Source organism: Malus sylvestris, chromosome 15, assembly GCF_916048215.2.
Source record: "Malus sylvestris chromosome 15, drMalSylv7.2, whole genome shotgun sequence".
NCBI lineage: Eukaryota > Viridiplantae > Streptophyta > Magnoliopsida > Rosales > Rosaceae > Malus > Malus sylvestris.
This window is the reverse complement of record NC_062274.1, coordinates 23,454,323-23,478,445: the sequence shown is the minus strand read 5'-3', so window position 1 is coordinate 23,478,445 and position 24,123 is coordinate 23,454,323. Positions and strand designations below refer to the sequence as shown.

Here is a 24,123-nt window from a genome sequence, read left to right as displayed (position 1 = left end):
GTGTACAAAAATGACTGTGCTGATAACACACCCCGACCAAAGATCAAGGCATGCTAGCCGTCACGTGAGGGTGACGTAGCCATGTGCATAGTGCGGAAGCAATAAGGATATGAAATATACGAATAAATAAGAACCAAAAGCTAATTAATGTGCACTAATAAGCAGAAATTGCTATGAATGAGATACAAGTGTAAATACACTTAATCAGAGCATAGAAGTCTAGGTGCAGTCCAGTAGGACAAGTACTAGTTATACAGTACCAGAAGAAGTTCTACAAATAATATACTTTGTCAGAACCGCCAAGATCCACATATGTCACCAACAGCAAGTCTACCTAAAACTTAGAGGGGCGCAAAACAGAAAGTGTGAGTGGGGCAAAAACAAAGCTTTTCAAAAATCATTTCATTTATCAAATGCTCTAACCCCTTGCTGTAAAACATGTATAATTTTCCCAGAAATAGAATATAAATAAAAAAAAAAAATATATATATATATATATCAAATCATGCTTCACATATCCATAATCATAAGTATGCCATGCCAAAATATAAAACAAAATAAGTAACTCAAGTGAAAATAACATATTAGCCGGAACCCCTGCAGAAGTCTATACGGTTGAATTCATAGCTCATTAATCAATCTAGCCGGAGTCACTACAAGTGACCTATACGAAACTACACTACACACGAGTCGGAACCACTGTAAGGGTCTATATGACAAGACTGGGTGTAATATAGTTATGCTCAATACTATGCACTCATGATAGCTATGCGATAAATCGCTAGTCACTTATGAGTCGGAACAACCTATGATGGTCTGTACGACAAGACTGTGCACCTAAATTGGATCCAATGTGAGCATAGGGTGCGGGAGGTAACATTATAAACAGGCATGTACCATATCTCTAACTAAATCACAATCACCCGGGGTGCAGGTTTATGAGCTCTATGCTTCTCAATTAATCACAACCGTTATTCACGTTCACAATTCATAAACTCACCTGGGCTTACCTTAGCATCCACAGCACCACAACTATATATTATGCATCATATACTAATTCATATGCTGAATATAAATTTATATGCATGGTATTTCAAAGCATACTTTCATTTAAACGCATTTTCTGGGAAATATCAAGTATATAAGTATATACTGAAAACCAAAAGTCCACTCACTAGTATGTCGAAGGGTCGTAGCCCCCAAGCTGCCTTTGACTGCGCTCGTCTTCGAGATAAGTCTCCCCTATATGCGAAACAACTATAAAAATGTTAATTAAAACACATAACCGATGTTGGCTAATAACTTCTCATACATTGCTCAAATGAGGTATATAAATATACCAACGTGACCCACACAACCTCACGAACATCCCCATATTTTTAGAAAAATTTTCCAACCACCCACGCTCCGTCACCCGTCGGCCAAGGCACTGCCAGACGCACCGTCCACGCACTGGCACGTGCCAGGTACACTGACGGTAACCCTAACGGCGTTAGGGAATATTCTGTTAAATAATAGCATATACCGTTAAAACTAACCTGACGCCGTTAGAATATTCCGTCAAAGTTGACGGAATATTCGCTCGTTCTCTTCCTTGACTCCAGTGACCGTCACCGTCGCCGGAAAACTGGGAATTTGAAAATTTTTGATATCTTAGTCATTTCTTAACCAAAACTCATGAAATTTGTCTCAATTTAAAGCTTATAACTAGAAGAACACATCCTTACCAATTTCAAGGCTTGAAATCCACGAAAACTCGCCAAAGAAAGCTCGATAATCCGGCGTAAACTTAAAACTCGTCGAAATCGATTTCCCAACGTCCAAATCACTTGGTTTTTCTTCTCCGAGCTTCGTGAGGATGATTTGAAGCTCCCTATGTCCTCCAAAACACCTAAAAACGTCACATTAATTAGTGCATGAACAGTGCATGAAATCTGGGGTTCGAGTTCACGGGGTTTTTTAAGCTTTCACGACCTAAAAATAGTATAGTTAAGATCCTAAGGTTACAAGGAACTCAAACATGGCCTCTAAAGGTTTGATCTGCAAGGCTTTGTGAGGGTTGGAGTTTGTCCATACGGTTTGTACGGAAAAAGAAGAGAATCGAGAGGGAGGAGAGAGAGAGTACACATGAAGGAGAGATAGGGAGTTGGAGTGTGTGTGTGGTCCAAAAATTGTTTTTTACTTCCAAACAACCACAAAACCATAATAACTTTAAGTCCTAATTGGTTCCAAAATATTAGGGACTTAATGTATTAGTTCACTTCTAAACTTAAACCACATATTCACACAAAACGTCCAAGGGCAATTTCGTCTTTTCACACCATCGATAACAATAATTCGGGACGGGCTGTGACAGCTGAAATATATGAAATTAACTTTTTTGTACCTAAATATTTGTACCTACATGACTGTATCGAAATATATTATAATGAATCTAAATGTATGTACCGAAATGTATTATATTGAATTATTGTACCTAAATGTCAATACCGAAATGTATGTACTGAAATGTATTATATTGAATTAATGTACCTAAATGTCAATTCCGAAATGTATGTACCAAAATGTACACACCGAAATTAATGTATCTTGTTTATACCATATTTAAGGTCTCGTATTTAGACCTCGTATAAATACTCGAGGGACTTAAATGTAATTATGTAATAAAGGAAGGGGCAAATATGTAATAAGTGAGGAGTCCTTATTCTATAAAAGGACCCTTCACCCTCACAATTAGGGGGAGGACATTCCTGAGGCCAATTCCTAGGCTCTCTCACCCCCTCTCAAAGGTCTCACTCTCATTCAGAGCTCTCTCTTACTCAGAAATACAATCAGTGTGGACGTAGCCCAAACCTTGGGGTGAACCACGATACATCTTGTGTTATTTACATTTCTTGCAAATTCATGGTCAGATTTACGTTGTTCCAAGACCCCTCCGATTTTGTGCATCAACATTTGACGCCGTCTATAGGAAACGACACAAAAAGCTATGTCGGTTATCTTTCAGTTTTTCACCTCCGCCGTGGATCTGCAAAATTTGACAAAACCCAGAAAGAAAAACCACAACAAAATCTCCCTGAAATCCAAAACACCTACGAATCTCCATTTCCATCTACCAAACAAATCAAAACACTCAAATCTCATTTCAACATTTGGTGTATAGCTGTATTCAAACGCAAACAAAATCTCCCCAAAAAGCCTCCCTCTACAGCAGAAGCAGTTCTCCAAATTTACCATTTATAACCAAAACCCAAAAAAAAACTATACCACTTTAAGGGGTGGTTCGGGAGTGAGGTGCTTAAAAAAAACACCCATGAAAAAAAGCTGTGAGGGTTTTAGGTGTTTGGTAAACTGAAAAAAAAAAGAGCTTATTTTGGAAGCTGCTGTGAGAATAAGCTGAAATCAAAGGAAAAAGCTGAAGCTGCTATTTGTAGCTTTGGAAAACTGGCTTTTTTTCAAAGCACACGGAGATACAGTGCTCCTTTAATGAAAACACCCACAATTAGACTGCTTTTTTTTTTTCAAAAGCACTTTTACAAAAAAGTTTACGAAACACTCTGCTGATTTTTTTCACAGCCGCTTATTCTCACAGCACAGTCGCTTATTCTCACAGCAGCTTTTTTTCAAAGCACAGCAATACCAAACCAGCCCTAAATCTGCTCCAGAGTGAAATGACTCAGATGCCACCCAACCCGCCTAAATCCTCAGTCTTAATCCACCGTGTCCACACCACCACCTCAACGACATCGAACACGGCGTCGTCACAGTACCAAAACCAAAGAGGAGGAGGATCTGATTTCTCTCTCATGTGAAAGGTAGAGCGGCGTCCGTGCCTACCGTGTGGTCGGTGGACCGTATGGTCGATGGTGCGACGCTTCGACAACCTGCAGGCGTACAAACACTTAGTCAAGAGCTGCCACATTATCGAGGGCAGCGGCGACGTGGAGACGTTGCGGGAGGTGCAGGTGAAATACACAAAGTTGTCACCGAGTCAACCAAGATCCTCTCAGGTCGGATCGACGACCTTCAGTCCTCTCGAGTCGGATCAACGACAACGACTTGGGCTACACCAGCATGACCAAAGAAGCTCACTCGTTCCTCTCCGACAAAGACGACGATGAAGACCTTAGCTCCGTCCCCCACCGCACGACTGACGAAATCCTCAACACCGATTCGTCCGCCTCATCGTCCCCACCCTCTGGTTTTGAAAATTGGGAAATTTGAGGAAGATCAATGGTCGGAGATGACAGAGCTGTCGCCACTCCTGCACCGCCTCCCCCTCATCCGGCAAGAAATCGATGATTTCAGTGAAAGATGCTTTTGGAAAATGGGGAAAGAAGGCTGCGGAGGCTACTAAGAAGGCCGAGGAACTTGCTGGCAACATATGGTAACATTTGAAAACGGGACCCAATTTTGCTGATGCCGTTGTGACAAGAATTGCTCAGAGCACAAAAGTAATTGCAGAAGGTGATTATGAGAAGATCTTTCGACACAATTTTGAGACTGTCATAGAGGAGCAACTTCTAAAGACATTTGCTTGCTGCCTATCCATATCTGCTGGCCCAGTAATGGGAATTTTATATTTGTCATCAGCTAAGTTTGCATTTTGCAGTGACGATCCCCTTTCATACACAGTTGGTGACCGGACTGAATGGAGTTATTATAAGTTGCAGGAAAATGTAGCCAACAAGCAATGCAATCACAAGGATCCCAATAAGAAGTTGCAATGGCTAACCATGGCCAAGCACAGGGGGTGTTCTTTTCCAATACTTACTTTAGCACAGGGTGCACATGCACGACAACCCAGAGACAGAAAGAGAATAATTAAAGCAAAAATAGAGGTGGAAAGAGGCATATAGCGTGCAGCGGAAAAGAGAAAAGAAAAAGTGGGACAGTTATGGAGGGGTCATGTGCTCACAAAGAAGAAAAGCAAAAGCACTGACAGAAGCAATGTTATTATCATTCACGAAATGCGCCATTCAAATCTTGAAGTTGGAGAGAGATTCAGTTCAGCCGGCCGAGTCGACAAGAAAAAGAAAGCAAAAGAGAAAGCAAAAGCAAGGAATAAGCACCCCACCAGAATGATGTGATTTACTTTTCTTGTTTTTGTATGATGTGATTTATTTTTCTTAGCTTTTGGAGACATCTGTATAAACCCCATTAGAGGGTAAAAAAAAACAAAAAAACTTCAAAGCCTAAAATAAATGGGCTGGCATGTTGTAGAAGGCGAAGGCCCATAAGCCCAAAATAGCACCAACCAGGTGACCAAAAGTACGCCCAGTACTCTAAAACTATTCGGCAACCTGCCGCTATTACCACCAACCAGGTGACCAAAAGTACGCCCAGTACTCCAAAATTATTCGGCAACCTGCCGCTATTACCACCAACCAGGTGATGAAATGTACAACTCGTACTCTAATATCATTTGGCAACTAGCCATTCATGCCACCAACCAGGTGATGAAATGTACAACCCGTACTCTCCTTCATACCACCAACCAAGTGATCAAAAGTATACACAGTACTCCAAATTATACATGAGCATTACTCATGTCATTCATACATAAACATTCATGAGCATCACTCATGACAATCATACATAAACATTCATGACCATCATTCATGTCAACATTCATGAGCATCACTCATGTTAACATGCTTGAGCATCACTCATGACAACATCCATGAGCATCACTCATGTCAATCAACATAAACATTCGTGAGCATCACTCATGTCAATCAACTTCAAAAGCTTCATTTACAAAATCTCCAGCTTCGAAAGCTTCATTTACAGAGCTCTAGCTTCAAAGATTCACTTGCAAAGCTTCACCTACAAAGCTTCAACGCAGGGTATACAACTAACGCCTCCGAACAACCGCCACTTCGGCCTATACATGGATTCAATTTGAAGTCTCCAGCCAACAGACTCTATTGACTGAAGACTTAGGGGACTACATTATGTACCATATATTGGGCCTCATGAAAAATACTTGGGAGACTTAGCCCATTATTTATGTATTAAGGAGCGAGCCCTTATTTTATAAAAGGGACTCCTTCACCACCATTAGAGAGCATCAACTCTAGCCCATTATTTATGTATTGAGGAGCGAGCCCTTATTTTATAAAAAAGACTCCCTCACCACCATTAAAGAGCATCAACTCTAGTCCATCATTTATGTATTGAGGAGCGAGCCCTTATTCTATAAAAGGGACTCCCTCACCACCATTAGAGAGCATCAACTCTAGCCCATCATTTATGTATTGAGGAGCGAGCCCTTATTCTATAAAAGGGACTCCCTCACCATCATTAGAGAGCATCGCCGCCAGCTGAGCAACTGTCTCGCCGCGAGCATCAACTCCAACACATTATTCATGTATTGGGGAGTGAGCCCTTATTTTATAAAAGGGACTCCTTCACCATCATTAGAAAGAGCATCGCCGCCAGCTGAGGAACCGCCTCGCCGCAAGCATCAACTCTTAGCCCATCATTCATGTATTGAGGAGCGAGCCCTTATTCTATAAAAGGGACTCCCTCACCGTCAAAAGCCATAAGCCGAGCCAACCAAGGCAACATAAGCCATGAGCCTCGCAACCTCGCAGCGTGTGCTACTTCTAGTTGAGCGAGCACCGCCTCATATCGAGCATCAGTTCAAGAACATACAAAATTGTTATTGGAATATATATTATAAAAAAATTAGTTGCCTAAATGTAGACATTAAAATATAAGGAAAACTAATGAAAAAGGCTTGGAAACTTTGAGTTTTAACGATAAGGACAAAATAAAGGGTAAAATGAATAGTACTAGGATTGACTTTTTAGTGTAAAAATGTGGTTTTTCGTTAAATAAAATATAATTAATACATTAAAATAAAAATAAAAAGATAAATAAAACATCAAAATATAACTAATAAATGAGATGATTAAATGTACTAGGGACTAAAATTGTATTTTAATCTTACACAAGGTTATAGTCTAAAACTCATCTTTTTTAAGGATTAAAATGAAATTTTCTAAAAAAAAGAAACATAGTTAGGGCTTAAGCATTTCAACTTTATGCCACATGTACTTTTGTATGAGGTCCAAAAACAAAGGAAGTTTGATGCATATGCATTTTGGTGCGTGTTCGATCTTTACCGATTTCTCTCCTCTTACCAACTAACAATTTAACGCACCAACTCTACCATTTGTAAAAAACAAAAAATAAAAAGCTTGATGATCAACATAATTTGAATCCAGTCTCTTTCTTGTTTCCATTATAACTAGGCCTGCAATTCCTGACACGACCCGATAACCCGACACGACACGACACGAAATTAACAGGTGTTCGGGTCGACACGATAACGAAACGGGTCATTATCGGGTAACCCGATAAGCACCTGTTAAGATAATGGGTTGGTTCGGGTATACACGTGGGTAACACGATACACGATAAGCAGAATATTAATTTAATAATTTTATAACCCTAAAAAATACTATAATTATATTTATATATATATATATTAAATTAACTATAATAATTATAATAATTATATATACTATAATAATTATACCCCCAAAATATTAACTATAATAGTTATATTTATATATATTTATATATATATATATATATTAAATTTTAAATTAAATTTTATACCCCTAAAAAACTATAATAATTATACATACAAAATAAATAGATTTAAATCTACTTAATAAATAAATAAATAAATAAATAAATAAATAAATATACACACACACACACACCATTGAACTTCATGGGATACGAATTATACAAAACTAATTTCAACGATCCAACCGTTAAACTTGTTTGTATATGCTTCAAGATCGCATATAACAAAAATTACAAAAAACAAACATTCACAGATCAAGTAACGAGACAAAACTTTTCGACAATTATAAACGAAAAATCACGATTTAACGGTTATTTTAACTCCGATTTTGATGATTTTTTACAGCTACACTCCTTGACCCTATATGAATACAATGAATGAATTCGATCTTCAATTTAAAATATTTACACTAGGGGATACCACAAAATCTTATGTTATACTTGATGAAAGTATGAATAAACTCTTAAATGTTAATGAATCTATTGTTTTGATGGGATACGCATTCTACGAAACTAGTTTCAACGATCCAACCGTCAAACATGTTTGTATATACTTCGAGATCGCATACACCAAAAATTGTAAAAAAACAAACATTCAGAGATCAAGTAAAGAGACAAAACTTTCCGACGGTTATAAACGAAAAATCACGATTTAACGGTTATTTTAACTCCAATTTTGATAATTTTTTACAGCTACACTCCTTGACCCTATATGAATACAATGAATGAATTCGATCTTCAATTTAAAATATTTACACTAATGGATACCACAAAATCTTATGTTATACTTAATGAAAATATGAATAAACTCTTAAGTGTTAGTGAATCTATTGTTTTGATGAGATACATGTTTTGCGAAACTAGTTTCAACTATCCAGCCGTCAAACTTGTTTGTATATGCTTCAAGATCGCATACGCCAAAAACTGCAAAAAACAAACATTCGCATATCAAGTAACGGGACAAAACTTTTCGACGGTTATAAACAAAAAATCACTATTTAACGGTTATTTTAACTCCGATTTTGATGATTTTTCACATCTACACTCCTTGACCCTATATGAATACAATGAATGAATTCGATCTTCAATTTAAAATATTTACACTAGTGGATACCACAAAATCTTATGTTATACTTGATGAAAGTATGAATAAACTCTTATGTGTTAGTGAATCTATTGTTTTGATGGGATACGCATTCTACGAAACTAGTTTCAACGATCCAACCGTCAAACATGTTTGTATATACTTCGAGATCGCATACGCCAAAAATTGCAAAAAACAAACATTCAGAGATCAAGTAACAGGACAAAACGTTTCGAGGTTATAAACGAAAAATCACGATTTAACGGTTTTTTTAACTCCGATTTTGATAATTTTTTACAGCTACACTCCTTGACCCTATATGAATACAATGAATGAATTTGATCTTCAATTTAAAATATTTACACTAGTGGATACCACAAAATCTTATGTTATACTTAATGAAAATATTAATAAACTCTTAAGTGTTAGTGAATATATTGTCTTGATGAGATACGCATTTTGCGAAACTAGTTTCAATGATCCAACCGTCAAACTTATTTGTATATGCTTCGAGATCGCATATGCCAAAAATTGCAAAAAACAAACATTCAGGGATCAAGTAACGGGACAAAACTTTTCGACGGTTATAAACGAAAAATCACAATTTAACGGTTATTTTAACTCCGATTTTGATGATTTTTTTACAGCTACACTCCTTGACCCTATATAAATACAATGAATGAATTCGATCTTCAATTTAAAATATTTACACTAGTGGATACCACAAAATCTTATGTTATACTTGATGAAAGTATGAATAAACTATTAAATGTTAGTGAATCTATTGTTTTGATGGGATACGCATTCTACGAAACTAGTTTCAACGATCCAACCGTCAAACATGTTTGTATATACTTCGAGATTGCATATGCCAAAAATTGCAAAAAACAAACATTCAGAGATCAAGTAACGAGACAAAACTTTTCGATGGTTATAAACGAAAAATCACGATTTAACGGTTATTTTAACTTCGATTTTGATGATTTTTTACAGCTACACTCCTTGATCCTATATGAATACAATGAATGAATTCGATCTTCAATTTAAAATATTTACACTAGTGGATACCACAAAATCTTATGTTATACATAATGAAAGTAAGAATAAACTCTTAAGTGTTAGTGAATCTATTGTTTTGATGGGATACGCATTCTACGAAACTATTTTCAACGATCTAACCGTCATACTTGTTTGTATATGCGTCGAGATCGCATACGCCAAAAATTGCAAAAAGCAAACATTTAAAGATTAAGTAACGGGACAAAACTTTTCGATGGTTATAAATAAAAAATCACAATTTAACGGTTATTTTAACTCCGATTTTGATGATTTTTTACAACTACACTCCTTGACCCTATATGAATACAATGAATGAATTCGATCTTCAATTTAAAATATTTACACTAGTGGATACCACAAAATCTTATGTTATACTTAATGAAAATAAGAATAAACTCTTACGTGTTAGTAAATCTATTATTTTGATAGGATATGCATTCTACGAAACTAGTTTCAACGATCTAACCGTCATACTTGTTTGTATATGCATCGAGATCACATACGCCAAAAATTGCAAAAAACAAACATTTAAAGATTAAGTAATGGGACAAAACTTTTCGACGGTTATAAACAAAAATTCACAATTTAACAGTTATTTTAACTCCAATTTTGATGATTTTTTACAACTACACTCCTTGAGACTATATGAATACAATGAATGAATTCGATCTTCAATTTAAAATATTTACACTAGTGGATACCACAAAATCTTATGTTATACTTAATGAAAGTACGAATAAACACACTAGTGGGTCACTTTCATTAAGATTTGAGTTCTATTGGCAAGGTTTAAACTTTTGAGAAAGGCTTCACAACGTTGAAAACAAAAACGCTTTCATTTTGCATATCCTTACACATTTAATATTTGTAATAGATTAGTAATGTATGGATGTATTTTTTATGAGGCTCTTATTTTCAAGTGTAGATGTAGTACTTAAACGACAAATGTGTTTTAATGTTTTGAAGTAATATTTATGTGACAATGCGTGGTATGTGCAAATTTAAGGAAAAATAATATTTTTCTTAACGGGTCATAATGGGTCTGATCACTTTACCTAAGGACCCGTTAAGATAACAGATGTGACACGACACGACCCGTTAAGATAACAGGTGTTACACGAACACGACTGACACGACCCGTTTGCCAGGCCTAATTATAACTGCCTTCCTGCAATAAAATACACAGCAAATTAAAACATAAAACGTTGGTTTTGTTATTTTATAGTTTTACAAGTTTGATCGGAAACAAATATGATCGCTATTGTCGTTGGTGCATATTAGTCAACGGTGCGGAGAGAGGGAGGAGTATATCTTAATAGAGAACCAAGATCCTCTCCTGAGCAGTTCCCTAGGGATCTCGCAATCATATCCGTTTATCGTATATCGTGCGGTCAGAAATTATTTAAAATTTAAATTTTAAAATTCAAATATGAATAGTACCTAACAAAAACTGACCGCACGATATAAAATGAACGGACAAGATTGCGGGATCCCTAGGATCCCTAGGGAACTGCTCAGGAGAGGATCCTGGTTCCTTAATAGACTCTCATGGCGTGCAATGAAATTTTAAAAGAAAATGCAATAAAATAAAATAAATGTAATTGGACCCAAGTATTTCCATTCAACATTGGAAATACTTGGAGTCCAACGTTTCCTTTTGTTGGGAGGGTTTAAGCTACACGTAGGGTTTCTGGTTTAAGGCTTGAAGTTTAAGATTTTAACCTACTAGAAGAAAATGATGCTGATTCGAAATGTTGTCTTCGTAGCATTTTCTTTATGAAATTTCCGGTTCATTGAAGACCTGCTGTTCCGCTCAAAATAAAACCAAGAGCCCATTTCAAGATAATTTTGAGCCTTGGTCTTCTGATTCTTGACTTCTTTTGTGTTTATTAGCAAATATAGAATCGAAGGCCTCTAAATTACAGTCCGCAATCTAATACTTGAGAACGTGGAGTTATATTGAAAAGTATGACCTCATCTGCAGCCTTTAAAGCGTTGATTTTGTGTTCATTCATCAAAAATAACATTTTTTCATTAACTTAATGTAATTTTAGTGATTAGAGTTTTATTAAATAATAGAGAAGAAGAATATTAGACTCCACGTCAAAAATAATTTGGGATTACATAAAATCAACTTCTGTCCTTCCGTGAGAGAGCTTCTCTCTCTGAGAGTTCTTCCCCCTTTTGGTGAGGGTTGCAATCTTGTTTCAGATCTTTGACACCGACTCTAGCTCTGGCTGGGGTCAGTTGTCACTTTTCCCTTTCTTTTGCTCTCTCCTCTTTTCCCCTTCTCTGCTGCTTTTTCCCCCTCCTCATCTTGATTTGCCCTCCTATTCTTACCTTGCTAACATCCCTTCTCATCCTTCATCTAAGTTTCGACCTTCAACCATACTTTTCGAGATGGTGCTTCAACTTTCGGTGTTTCAACCAACTCGAGTGTTCCCAACACCACCACCTTCTCTCTGTTGTCTGTCGTTCTGGCAATGTTACTCATGGTGTTCCATGGGCTTCTTTCTATCGATAGCCAACTGATTTATTTCAATTTCTGGTTACATGGTTGTGCTCGAGGAGCTGATCGGTGTTGGATGATCAGATCGGCGAGGCAATGTTTAGTGGTGAGCATGGATTTATGCAGGTCAAGATGCACTATTCTGGAGGATGAGGTAGTAGCAGACTCCTCGGTTTTTTTTTTTTTTCTGTTTTTCGGCCTCAACTGTTTGGTTGGGCTCTTGGTCATTTGGTGTTTGGCCCGTCTTTTTGCTTGTTTATGTTTTCCTATTTCTAGGCCTTTCATTTCTAAATATGTTTCCTTGTAGTTAAAGTTTCCTTGACCAAAAAATAATAATAATAATAATTTGGGATTTAAAAAAAAAAATCTTATATGCCTAAAGAGTTATTTCATATTAGGGTATATAATAAAAGAACTCATCCCATTATATAGAGTAAATTGTAGCAATGGTCCCTCAACTTTAATCAAATTGAAGCAATGGTCTCTCAACTAAAAATTCATTACCAATTTACCATTGTCCCTCAACTCATCAAAATGTGTAGCTATGATTCTTTTCGTCAATTTCGTCAAAATTTTGTCAAAATGAGTTATGTTGGAAGGACCATTGCTACAATTGAGGTTCCTCAACTCATCAAAACATATAACTATGGTCATTTTCGTCAACTTTGTCAGAATTTAGTTATGTTGGAATGACTATTGCTACAATTGGGTTAAAGTTGAAGAACTATTGCTCTAATTGGGTTAAAGTTGAGAGACTATTTCTCTAGTTGGATTAAAGTTGATGGATAATGGTAATATATTTTTAGTTGAGGGACCATAGTTGCACGTTTGATGAGTTGAGGGATCATTACTCTAATTAAGTTAAAGTTAAAGGATCATTGTTACAATTTATTCCATTAAATAAGTAGATTAGCTCTAACTTGGATCGAGTTGGGCTCGTTAAAGAAATAAAACAAGCTAAAGTCAAACAAATTGCATGAATATGTCTATTTTACACGGCAATGTCGATACTCGTCATGCAGATTACCATCCCCAGCCGTGATATACAATATTATCTCAGTGAAACGATTTGTTAATTTAATTTGTATTAGCTTTTGTAGGTTTCTGGCGTTTTGGCACCGACGTCACACCAACGGTCAGAAAATACAGCTCTGTCTATAAAGCAGATTATATATCATGGACCAAATACTAATTTGTAATTTGATACTTGATTGAAAACAACGTTTTAACTCCCAGCCAAAAGAGACGCAACGTTGTAGTCCTTGTAGTAGCTAGTACCAAAACAACATGCTAATTGTGGACAAGTCGATGAACCTAGGGGTGGGCACGGGCCGGGGATTACATTTTGTTATATAGGAACCGGACCTTACCCGGCCCGGTTGAAACGGGCGAATCAGGCCGGGTCCATGGGTCTTTCTTTTTTGTTTTTTTTTCAAAAAAAAAAAAGAAAACTGGAATTTGCACTGATTGCACAGATTCACCAGTGGAGTAGATTATGCATAGGAAACCCAAATTATGCAATAGGGAACCCAGATAATGCAATAGGAAAGATTTCGAAAAATTTCCAATTCCAAATGCACCCACTTCCTTATAAAATCTTGAGCATAAACATCTCCGAACAAAGCAGATCAAGACTCAGTAGATCAATACTCACAACAGAAACCCATATAATATAATCCACATAAAATTGAAGCATATAGCTAAATTAACAAAGTTTAAATATTTAGCAGGTCATTAGGTATATAGGCATCACAAGAAATCCATGATAAATACGAATAGATCTCGATATGAAAGCCCTAATACGAAGCTAAGAGTGACCTAACACACATGATGGCCATTTCAAAACTTGTAACACATACATCAAAATTCCCAGCAACCAGCAGGTCCTCACGTATATGCTTCTGCAAGATATAGAAAGTAATGAAATCTAGAACAAAGTATCCAAAACATAAATAACTCACCCATACAAATCACACCAGAATGACTTACTCTTTCATCAGGATTACCAAGAAACTTCACAGCACGCAAGATGGGGCAGAAAAGCCGAATCTCATTCATCTAGTTTCCAAGAGTTGACTTTGGAGCAACCACCATATGAGGGCCAGTTATTCCTCTAAACTCATGTAAGTATCCCAATAAGGAGATGGTTTGCAATGTTTTACCAAGCCCCTGATGGAAGAGAACAAAACATATTCATCATTAAGACAACTCACACAAAGTAAATACACAATTCAATACATGGAAGAAGGGAAAGATTTAACCCTATTAGCCGCAAATCGGTGCTTACCATTTCATATGCAAGGATTCCATTTATTCCATTTTCGTAGAGTCGTATGAGCCAGTTCAAACCAGCCAGTTGGCAATACCTCATATTCCCTTGAGACAAAAGGAAAAAAGAAAAGTCCAAAACTTTAAAATGTGAAGTACGTCATTTGAATTCAGCCTTCTGAAAGTTAGAGAAAATCAACTAGATTTAAGAAAAATCTCTCACAAGAAGGTTGTGTCAACAGCCGTGTGGTTCCAGCCCCAGCCAAACCTTCGTCTTCCTCCTTAAGGCACTCTTCATCCTCTTCCTCTTTAGTTATTTTAGAAGCATGGCGACCTCTAAATTTGTGATTAAACAAGTAAGCACCAGTAAGAACTTTCAAAATCTTACTTTACTCATGCAATAATCATAACCAATTAAAGGCATTCATCCTACATTTTTTTAAACAAAAGAAATTCTAGCTCAAAAATTCAATTCTTATTTATCTCTTCAAAAATTCAATTCCTATTTATCTCTTCAAAGAAAATAAATTACCGAAGACAATAATCAATGACATGATAGTATAGACTACATACGCAAGACTCTTCAATGATTATTCAACTTACTTTCCCTTCACTTTCTTCTGAGATGTCGAGCATGCGCTTGCTAATCTCCTTGGAGTAAACCTGCAGGATCTGAATCCCGTCCTCCTCGATGAGGGGAGGGGATGACGCACTCGAGACGATGAAAAAGAGGTGACAAATCGAGAAGATGGGTAGTGGGGTGGCTGGGTTCTGTAAGTCTGGTCCCTGAGATGTCAAATTGAGACAGCGAGAGAAAGGTGAGAGAGAGGTGAAAGAGAGGTGACAAATCAAGAAGATGGTGGTCGCCTGAGCAGTCGTGTTGTCGGGGTGGTGAAGGGAAGGGGACAACGCACTGCAGACGACGAGAAAGACTCGATCGACAGAGTGAGAGTGACAGTAGAATTCGATAGGTTGAGGACGAGGAAACCTAAAACCAACGATTTAGATTGGATGGAGAGATGATCTCTTCAATCCCATCCGTCCATTCTAACTACAAACGGGCTGGTCCGGGTACCCGCGGTTCCTATACTTCAGGAACCGGCCCGAACCGAAAATTTCGAAGGCCCGCCCCACCCCGCCTCGTTTCTGTTTTTACAAAATAGGAACCGGCTCGTACCCACCCCGAACCTTGATTACCTGCCCCGACCCACGGTTCCTGTACCCGTTTGCCCACCCTTAACCAGCTCCAACGGCTGTTTGTCCCCTCCTCCAATCCACTGTTTTAGGTCAAAGTTTCATAAGATTTGCTAATTTATTGTTGCTAATGGATTTGGCATCTAGTACCCCCAATGTAAATTGAACACAAGAGTACCAAATAAGCGAACAAACAAAGTATAAAACTATTAATATTATAAACAGGAAAACAATAAACAAGAATGCTAAGATGTCAAAAAAACTTAAAAGGACTACAATGTGACAAACAAACATCCTATTTATAATAAACTAAACCCTAATCTCTAAACAAAAACCTAATTCTAATGGGCTTTCACAAATCCTAAACTTAAGCTCTTTGGTTCATGACAAAACGGAAGTTAGAGGTATAGTTCACTAGTGGTCACTCTTAAAAAGGTTTCTAAAACTCCAAAATCTTTAAAGAAACTGTCGATTTTCTATTGAATAATATCATAGGGTAAACGAAATATGACCTTAATAGTTGTTTAAATAATCTTTAACATACTCTAGATGAGAAAGAAAAATAGAACAAGAAATTACGAAAATTTCAGAAGTATCCTTCAAAATAAAATTTATTTTTGACATACTAAACATTGATAAAACGCCAAAAGACGTCTTTAGTAGCAGCAAAACACCGTTTGAACTCACTATTCATTTTTTTGAAAAGATATATTGGGCCCAAATTTGACACCGACAACGAAAAAATCACTATTCATCGTAAAAATAGTATTTGAACTGGAAACAACTTACTTTGTTAATGGATACTATACTTTTGCGAACAAGGTTTTTTGGGGTCACAAGCTTCACCAAAAAAAAGTGAACATAAATGTTCCCCAAACAAAAAAGTTCAAAAGCAATCCAAAATAATGCACCAAATAATACATGGGTATTTCCGTTATATAAATAGTGTTTTTTTAATAATTAATTATTTTTGTTTTTTTTTTTGGTACATTTTTTTTTTAATTTTATAATTAGTACCTCACAATATATTAGCAATAATGTGATTCAATCAGTTGTTTATCAAATATTATTTTCTCTATTTTTAAACAAGTTCAAAACATTTTAAGAGGTGTGTGGTGCTGGTTACAAAAAAAAAAATCGCACACTCATAATAATGTGATTCAATTAGTTGTCAAATGACTGTTTTTTTTTTCGAACAAACGATATTATCTACACTAAAAAGCAAGGTTTTAAAAGTCGCTAGGCGCTAGTCGGGCGGCGGGCTGGGGCCTAGCACCTAGGCAGCTAGGCGGGGCCTAGGCGGACTAGGCGCCCGCCTAGGCGGATTTAAGTAAATCTATCATATTTCAGGTAAATAAGTGTCTGCTTCTACTTGAAATATATATAATTTCATCATAAACTACAAAATATAATGCATATAGATCATGAAGTATTGGAACATAATGAAAATATGTGAAATAAGGATATAATGTTTGTTCACTCAAGTATGCAACAAGTCTCTTACAATTTATTGGAAAAAAACAAAATGCAAAATGAAAGTTATGTATTTTCTATCTAAGTGAGTTGCAACCTAGGTGGATCTAGGTGGGTGCCTAGGCAGGCTAGGCGGGTGCCTAGGCGGGCTAGGCGGGTGCCTAGGTGGTCTAAGCGGTGGGCTGGGGTCTAGCGCCTAGGCAGGGTCCAGACGGAGCTAGGCGGGGATTTTTAGAACAGTGCTAAAAAGAAGGGGGGGTGGGCTTAGCCTCACCATGAGCTAGCAATATTGTGATTCAATTAGTTATTTATTAAATATTATTTTTTCTATTTTTAAACACGTTTTAAATATCTTAAGAGCTGCATATCGCCGGTAATAAAAAAGTCTTTCACACGTGCACAATAATGTGAATCAATCAGTTATGTTATTTTCTATTTTTAAACACTTAAGGGCACGTAATGCCAATTATAAAAAAAAAGACCTTTCACATGCGTATAATAATATGATTCAATCAGTTATATTATTCTAAAGTGTTTTACCACTATAACCACAAACTCGCACATTTGAAATAGACATCCGACATTCATTCAAAATACCTTGTGCATTTTCTCTATTTTTAAACACGTTTAAAATATCTTAAGAGCCGCATATCTCCGGTAATAAAAAAGATATTTCGCACCCGCACAATAATGTGAATCAATCAGTTATATTATTTTCTCTATTTTTAAACACTTAAAGGCACGTAGTGCCAATTACAAAAAAAACCTTTCACATATGTATAATAATATGATTCAATCAGTTATATTATTATAAAGTGATTTACCAATATAACCATAAACTGGCACATTTGAAATAGACATCCGACATTCACTCAAAATACCTTGTGCTTGGCAAACCATTTAATCATTGTGATTCCTAAAGGACTTGCTCCTAATTAATTTGGCACACTTGGCTTGGGTGGTACTGGTATGGATAGGGACAAAACATTGTGTACAAACTTAATTAGACGATCAGATTTCAGTCAGGAGTGCCTCCATCCAATCACGCCTCACGATTGCCACTTGCCATGCAGATTAACATTTTTGCATCACATCACGTACCCATTATTTGGAAGAAAATAAAATTCATTGTGATCAGAATACGGATGGTACATCACGTGTTTTTATATAAGTGGTATGAAATTGTATTTTTTAAGTTATTAACTTTTTAACACACATATCCCACTATTTGTATAATGACACGTGATGTATAATCTATTGTTCCTGTCACATTGAAAAATCTCTTCATTATTTGAAGAATTATTTGGCGCTTGAGGATATCATATGGTGGATGAGCGGTAGTGTTTCGTTGACGTAAACAAAGGATTGGTAAGAAACTATGATAAAGTATCTGGGAATGTAAATCACAGCCAAAAATCCATAAATAAAAAAAGGATGAAAACCTTGAGAAAATGTAGCCCTGTGGCTGTGTTGGAGGGATGGAGATCCTCCTCCAAAACGTAAGCAAATCGACATCCGTCTGTCCTAGTAGATCCTAGATGGAGAGCATCTACATGCCTTCTCATGATCGTTTTACACTATACATTACACTCTTTTTCTTTCCTTGCTTTCTCGTGTTTTGGAGTGTGGGACTCGATGGTCGACAACTTGGGCCATCATGGGTGCTATCGTCAAATACTTTGACCTCTTTATTTTTTCTTTCTTCACGGCTGACAGAGGGCAGGCGTCTGTGGGATCATGAATCTAATCACAATATACACTTGGTTTGACATTCCACGTATTTTGCATTGACTTCGAAAACGGCCATTTGAATCCGTCAAAAGTCATCATCTCATGTGCAACTACAACATTGGTGAAGCATTTTGATTAGGTTCTACAGCACCACTTTGAAATATCACACATAAAATCACATGTACTAATGAAAACACAAATTAAAATTATATTTTAGAGAGCAATAATAATTGCATCAAACCACTCGTTTCTTACTTGTTATTGGATAAATGTCATAGAAAATGTTACTTAGACATGTATTTTAAAGGAATTTTCATTAAAAAGACTATTTAAATTTGTTTATTAAAATTTCACCTTCCCTTTACACCATACAAACACTTTTAAGACTAATTTGTGGAAGATCGGTATGCCTTTTTATGATCCTACCACACTTACACATAAAAGTGAAAACATGCCCATTCCAAAAGCATATGATTTTTTTTGTTTTTGCAGTTGTTTGTTTATTTAAAAGAAAAAAAAAAGCATATGGAATAATATAGTGGAAGATGATGCTGTTGGAACAACATCATTTAGACGCACCTTCCCACCTTCCCACCTTCATCAAATCAAACAATTTTTTAATAAAAAATAAAATAAAATCTGTGTGTGTTAATATGCTGTCCACACACAACCTTTGTGTCAGTCAAACCCTTTATAATTTAGCAACATTCCGATATCTGTAATTTCCCATTGCCTTCAAGGTCATTTCTGTCAGAAAACATTTATTGGATTTCGAAATAGTGTATAAAATAAAAAAGTGTTTCGAATCATTGCCATTGGACTCGGGCCTATTCCAAAAAAACCGAGGCATTTCGAATTGTTTTGCTTGCAGAAACACCAAGAGGCAGCAGACATCTCAGCAAAAACAAAACCATTTGACAATTTGACACCCCAACATGTGTTTTACGTTTTAGGAGTTGGAGTTGCAGACAGCTGCCAATTCAGAAATTCAACATAGCTGAATTAAGAGGCAGATTAGCAGAGTCCATTAAATTTCATGCAACTTTACATATCCAATCAGTTAATTGTAGGAAGCAATTAATCCAACCCCATCATTGAAGAAGCTCTCAGAGAGGTAAAGATTTTGCATTTACAAAAGCAGATGGCTTCCCTACTGCCATATTTAATCTCTCAAGTTTTAAGCTTGCTTCTCCTTTAATAAAACCCAGAATCTCAAATTTTCATTTTTTTTTTTCAAATTTTCACTCCGATTGATCTTTGAATTTGCAGAAGGTTTGATGACTGATGAAAACCCAGTTTAATCTCAATTGGATATGATTCTCCACATTCTCCACCAAAAGTCTCTGGCTTTCATCACCGTCGTCAGCGTCCTTACCCTTTCAACCTCCATAGCCGCCATAGCCAAAGCTCAAAACTCGAGCTCCTGCATACCCACATGCGGATCGGGAAAATCAGCCAAAACTGTTCGCTATCCATTTGGATTCTCACCGAGCTGCGCAATCCCATTGAACTGTTCTGACAAAAACGAGATCACACTCGGCAAATTCAGAGTCCAAAACGTCACCCCAAACGGCATCTTCGTCAACCTCCCTGCAAAATGCAACCGTCGGGTCGAATCCGTGGCCCGACTCTTCAGCTCGAACTTCAGCCCGACTTGGAACAACAGCCTTCTCCTCCAGAATTGCTCGGCGCCGCAAAACGGCTGCATCATTCCGGCCGATTTCGTTCGGAAGCAGTTCAATTTAGAGAGCTGCAGGTCCAGCGCCGATAACATCAGCTGCCTGTCGCAGCAGCACAATCAGTCGGAGGTTATACGAATTTCGGACTTGACTCGGACTGGGTGCAAGAACTTGTTCGGGTCGTTTGCGGTTCAGTCGGGTGGGGAGTGGCCTCTCTCGCTGGAGTTCGAGACGGTGGAGTTGGGATGGTGGGTCGAGGGACCCTGCGACTGCGATGCGAATGCCACGTGTACTACGGTGAAGCTCGGCGATGGGATGCCGGAAGGGTACCGATGTAGATGCAATGATGGGTTCGACGGCGACGGGTTCAATCTCGGGTGGGGTTGCCGGAGAGGTTAGTCATCCGGGCATTTTGATTCTTCGGAAATTTTTAGTAGTCATGGTCCTTGACGAGCGGTGGAAAAGTAGACAATTCCGTTTGGGTGGGGATTTTGGACTTGGCCAATGACGTGCTACCACGTCACTATGCATGTTTTTCTATGGGTTTGTTTTGTGAGATAACCAAACAGTTAATTAATTAAGGGGAAATGGGGTTAAATTAAATTAAACTGAAATGTGCATAGCATCACAATTTCAATCCCGGCTTATTTTGTTCTAATCGTTATTTATACTGGTTTCCGTGCCTCTAGTTTCCGAGTGCAGTCCATCAAAGTACATGTCTGGTCGCTGTGGGGGAACAACTAGAGTTGGTGCTCTTATTGGAGGTAAACTTTCTGCTCTCTCCTTTTCAAATTTACATATGCTCAGGTATGTTACCTCTTTTTCCCCTCTTCAAATTGTTTCCGCTTCTTCCTTCTCCGTATCTCATTTTTAGACATGATAAGTCTTAAAGACACGAGTGCGTGAACTGTAAATCCACTGGGGATACAATCCTTGTTGCATAGCTGAGATATTGATCAAATATGACCGGTAGTACTTGATAAAATTTCATATATTTGGTTATCTTGTGCTTTGTCTAAATACATGCGTGGCCTTGCTTTTGTCTTAGGGGTTATTGCTGGAGCTTTCTTAATGGCCGGTCTATTTCTTCTCTGTTACTTTGTTCGACGTCGTTCAACTTGCTTGAGAAACCGAATGAGCGCAAGGCGCCTCCTAAGCGAAGCGGCAGGCAACTCTAATGTTTCATTATTCCCCTATAAAGAAATAGCGAGAGCCACTAACTGCTTCGCTGAAAAACAAAGGCTGGGCACAGGGGCTTTTGGTACAGTTTATGCAGGAAAACTCCACAACGATGAGTGGGTTGCCATAAAGAAGATCAACCGTCGAGACACCAATGGCGTTGATCAAGTCATGAATGAGATCAAACTCCTTTCCTCTGTGAGCCACCCGAATCTGGTGCGCCTCTTAGGTTGCTGCATAGAGGGAGGTGAACAGATCCTCGTCTATGAATATATGCCTAATGGAACTCTATCTGAACATCTTCAACGAGAGAGGGGCCAAGGACTTCCGTGGACCATAAGGCTCACCATCGCCTCTGAAACTGCTAATGCTATAGCTTATCTCCATTCAGAAATGAATCCACCAATCTATCATAGAGATATCAAATCCACCAATATACTCCTGGATTACAACTACAAGTCAAAGGTAGCAGATTTTGGTCTTTCTCGACTTGGGATGACAGAATCGTCATACATATCAACGGCTCCACAAGGGACTCCGGGCTATGTGGATCCTCAATACCATCAAAACTTCCATCTTTCCGATAAAAGTGATGTTTACAGTTTTGGGGTAGTATTAGTAGAGATTATAACCGCGATGAAGGTGGTTGATTTTGCTCGACCTCAATGTGAAGTTAACTTGGCTGCACTTGCTATCGATAGGATTGGGAAGGGATGCGTGGACGAGATAGTTGATCCCTTTCTTGAGCCAGATAGGGATGCATGGACTCTTTATTCTGTTAACAAGGTGGCTGAGCTTGCATTTCGATGCCTTGCTTTTCACAGTGACATGAGGCCTTCTATGACAGAGGTGGCAGAAGAACTGGAGTTTGTCCGGCGCAGCGGGTGGGCAACAATGAAGGAAAACATATGCATGGGATCATCAGTGGCGTCGTCTTGTTCATCACCATATAATGGAAGTGAGAAGTCATTCGGAGGTGCGACGGCTAAGAAGGCCGGTATACGAAGCCAAAGATCAATAGTTTCACTGAGGGTAGATAGCTCTCTAGCTTCCATGGAAGAGGACAAGGATAGCTCTCCTGTTTCTGTACACGATCCTTGGTTAAGTGAACAGAGTTCACCTTCAACAAATAGCTTATTAGGCAATGTAGTAAAGTGACGTCATAAAACAGAAATCATTTTGTGTGCAGACCCTCATGAATATATTAGATCTAATCTCAAAGCTAGCTGAGCTCCCTTGAGTTTTATGTTTTGATTCTCTCACACACCCTCTCAATTTTTTACCGTCAAATTGAATGAATTGAAAAAGATCACAGGACAAAGATTAACAAAAAGTGTGAGAAGTAAAAAAAGGTGTGTAGAACACCTCTAAAAATCTATAATGTAGACATTGAGTTTTAGTTTAACAAATAAATTTATATTTGGACTCATTTTAGGTTTTCATAGATGTCCATCAAAACAATTCTCTTCTTTGACAATAGTTAATAAATTAATTTTATGTGAAATTTAGTGTGAATGTCACATATATGATTATATGATGAAGCAAACCAAAATAGATTTGGTGACATCCATTGAAAGCCTTGGGTGGAAAAGTAGGGAGGTAAAATTTTTCTCCATGCATGTAAGGTTGTGTCGGATGAAAACCCTTATATATAGAGGTATGGTTGTTACCTCATTACAACACACAAGATCAAGGTGAAAGTAAAAATACCAATATTCCTCCCCTCTCTTTACCTGCATTCGTTGTGTGATACAATTACCAAAATAAATAGTGTGGTACATTGCACATGTTCCACTTTTATCTCTAGCAAATGTTATCTCTATCTGACTTTTCCTTATTTTTACCAAATTCTACTTGCCAACTAAAGTCATTACACTAGTTATTGTATCATCACTAGTGCTACGGTGTATTCTTCTTCAATGGTAAGTAAGAGGTCTTACATTTGAATGTTGAGAATGACGAGTTTGAAACTAATTTATTCATTTACCCCTTAGTGTAAGTATATTGTTGTAGCACTTAACCACTGACTAGTTAGTATTTTAATATGGCAATAACCACTCGTTTAAGTCCACTCTACAATGTAATTTCATGATTCAGTCCGTTCATATTTAGGTTATCATTACTAGATCTGTCACATCTTGACCCGGGCTCGACTCCACCGTAACACGATATTGTCCGCTTTGGATCCCGACCACTCCCTCACGGTTTTGTTTCTAGGAACTCACACGAGAACTTCCCAATGGGTCACCCATCATGAGATTGCTCTTGTGCGAACTCACTTAACTTCGAAGTTCCGATGGAACCCGAAGCCAGTGAGTTCCCAAAATGCCTCGTACTAGGTA

At 37.5% G+C, this 24,123-nt stretch overlaps 2 protein-coding genes and 1 pseudogene across 2 annotated transcripts in view; 1 reads left to right on the top strand and 2 right to left on the bottom strand.

Moving 5' to 3' along the window:
- Window positions 1–24,123, bottom strand: part of LOC126602826 (uncharacterized) — a 66,814-nt gene that overhangs the window by 23,784 nt on the left and 18,907 nt on the right. The gene's annotated exons all lie outside the window — the stretch shown is intronic.
- LOC126601752 (ISWI chromatin-remodeling complex ATPase CHR11-like) lies at window positions 13,869–14,628 on the bottom strand (annotated as a pseudogene).
- Window positions 19,731–23,027, top strand: LOC126601743 (wall-associated receptor kinase-like 14). The gene is made up of 4 exons (XM_050268502.1): window positions 19,731–20,037; window positions 20,193–20,996; window positions 21,292–21,366; window positions 21,651–23,027. The coding sequence occupies exons 2-4, from the start codon at window positions 20,237–20,239 to the stop codon at window positions 22,937–22,939; spliced, it is 2,124 nt and encodes a 707-aa protein (XP_050124459.1). The 5' UTR covers window positions 19,731–20,037; window positions 20,193–20,236; the 3' UTR covers window positions 22,940–23,027.

What these genes read in the sequence shown, in the direction of transcription:
- LOC126601743 (XM_050268502.1), top strand. Translation starts at nt 20,237, where the DNA reads ATGATTCTCCACATTCTCCACCAAAAGTCTCTGGCTTTCATCACCGTC. An exon ending in CGGGTGGGGTTGCCGGAGAG is followed by an intron (nt 20,997 to 21,291) that starts GTTAGTCATCCG and finishes CCGTGCCTCTAG; the next exon opens with TTTCCGAGTGCAGTCCATCA. An exon ending in AGTTGGTGCTCTTATTGGAG is followed by an intron (nt 21,367 to 21,650) that starts GTAAACTTTCTG and finishes CTTTTGTCTTAG; the next exon opens with GGGTTATTGCTGGAGCTTTC.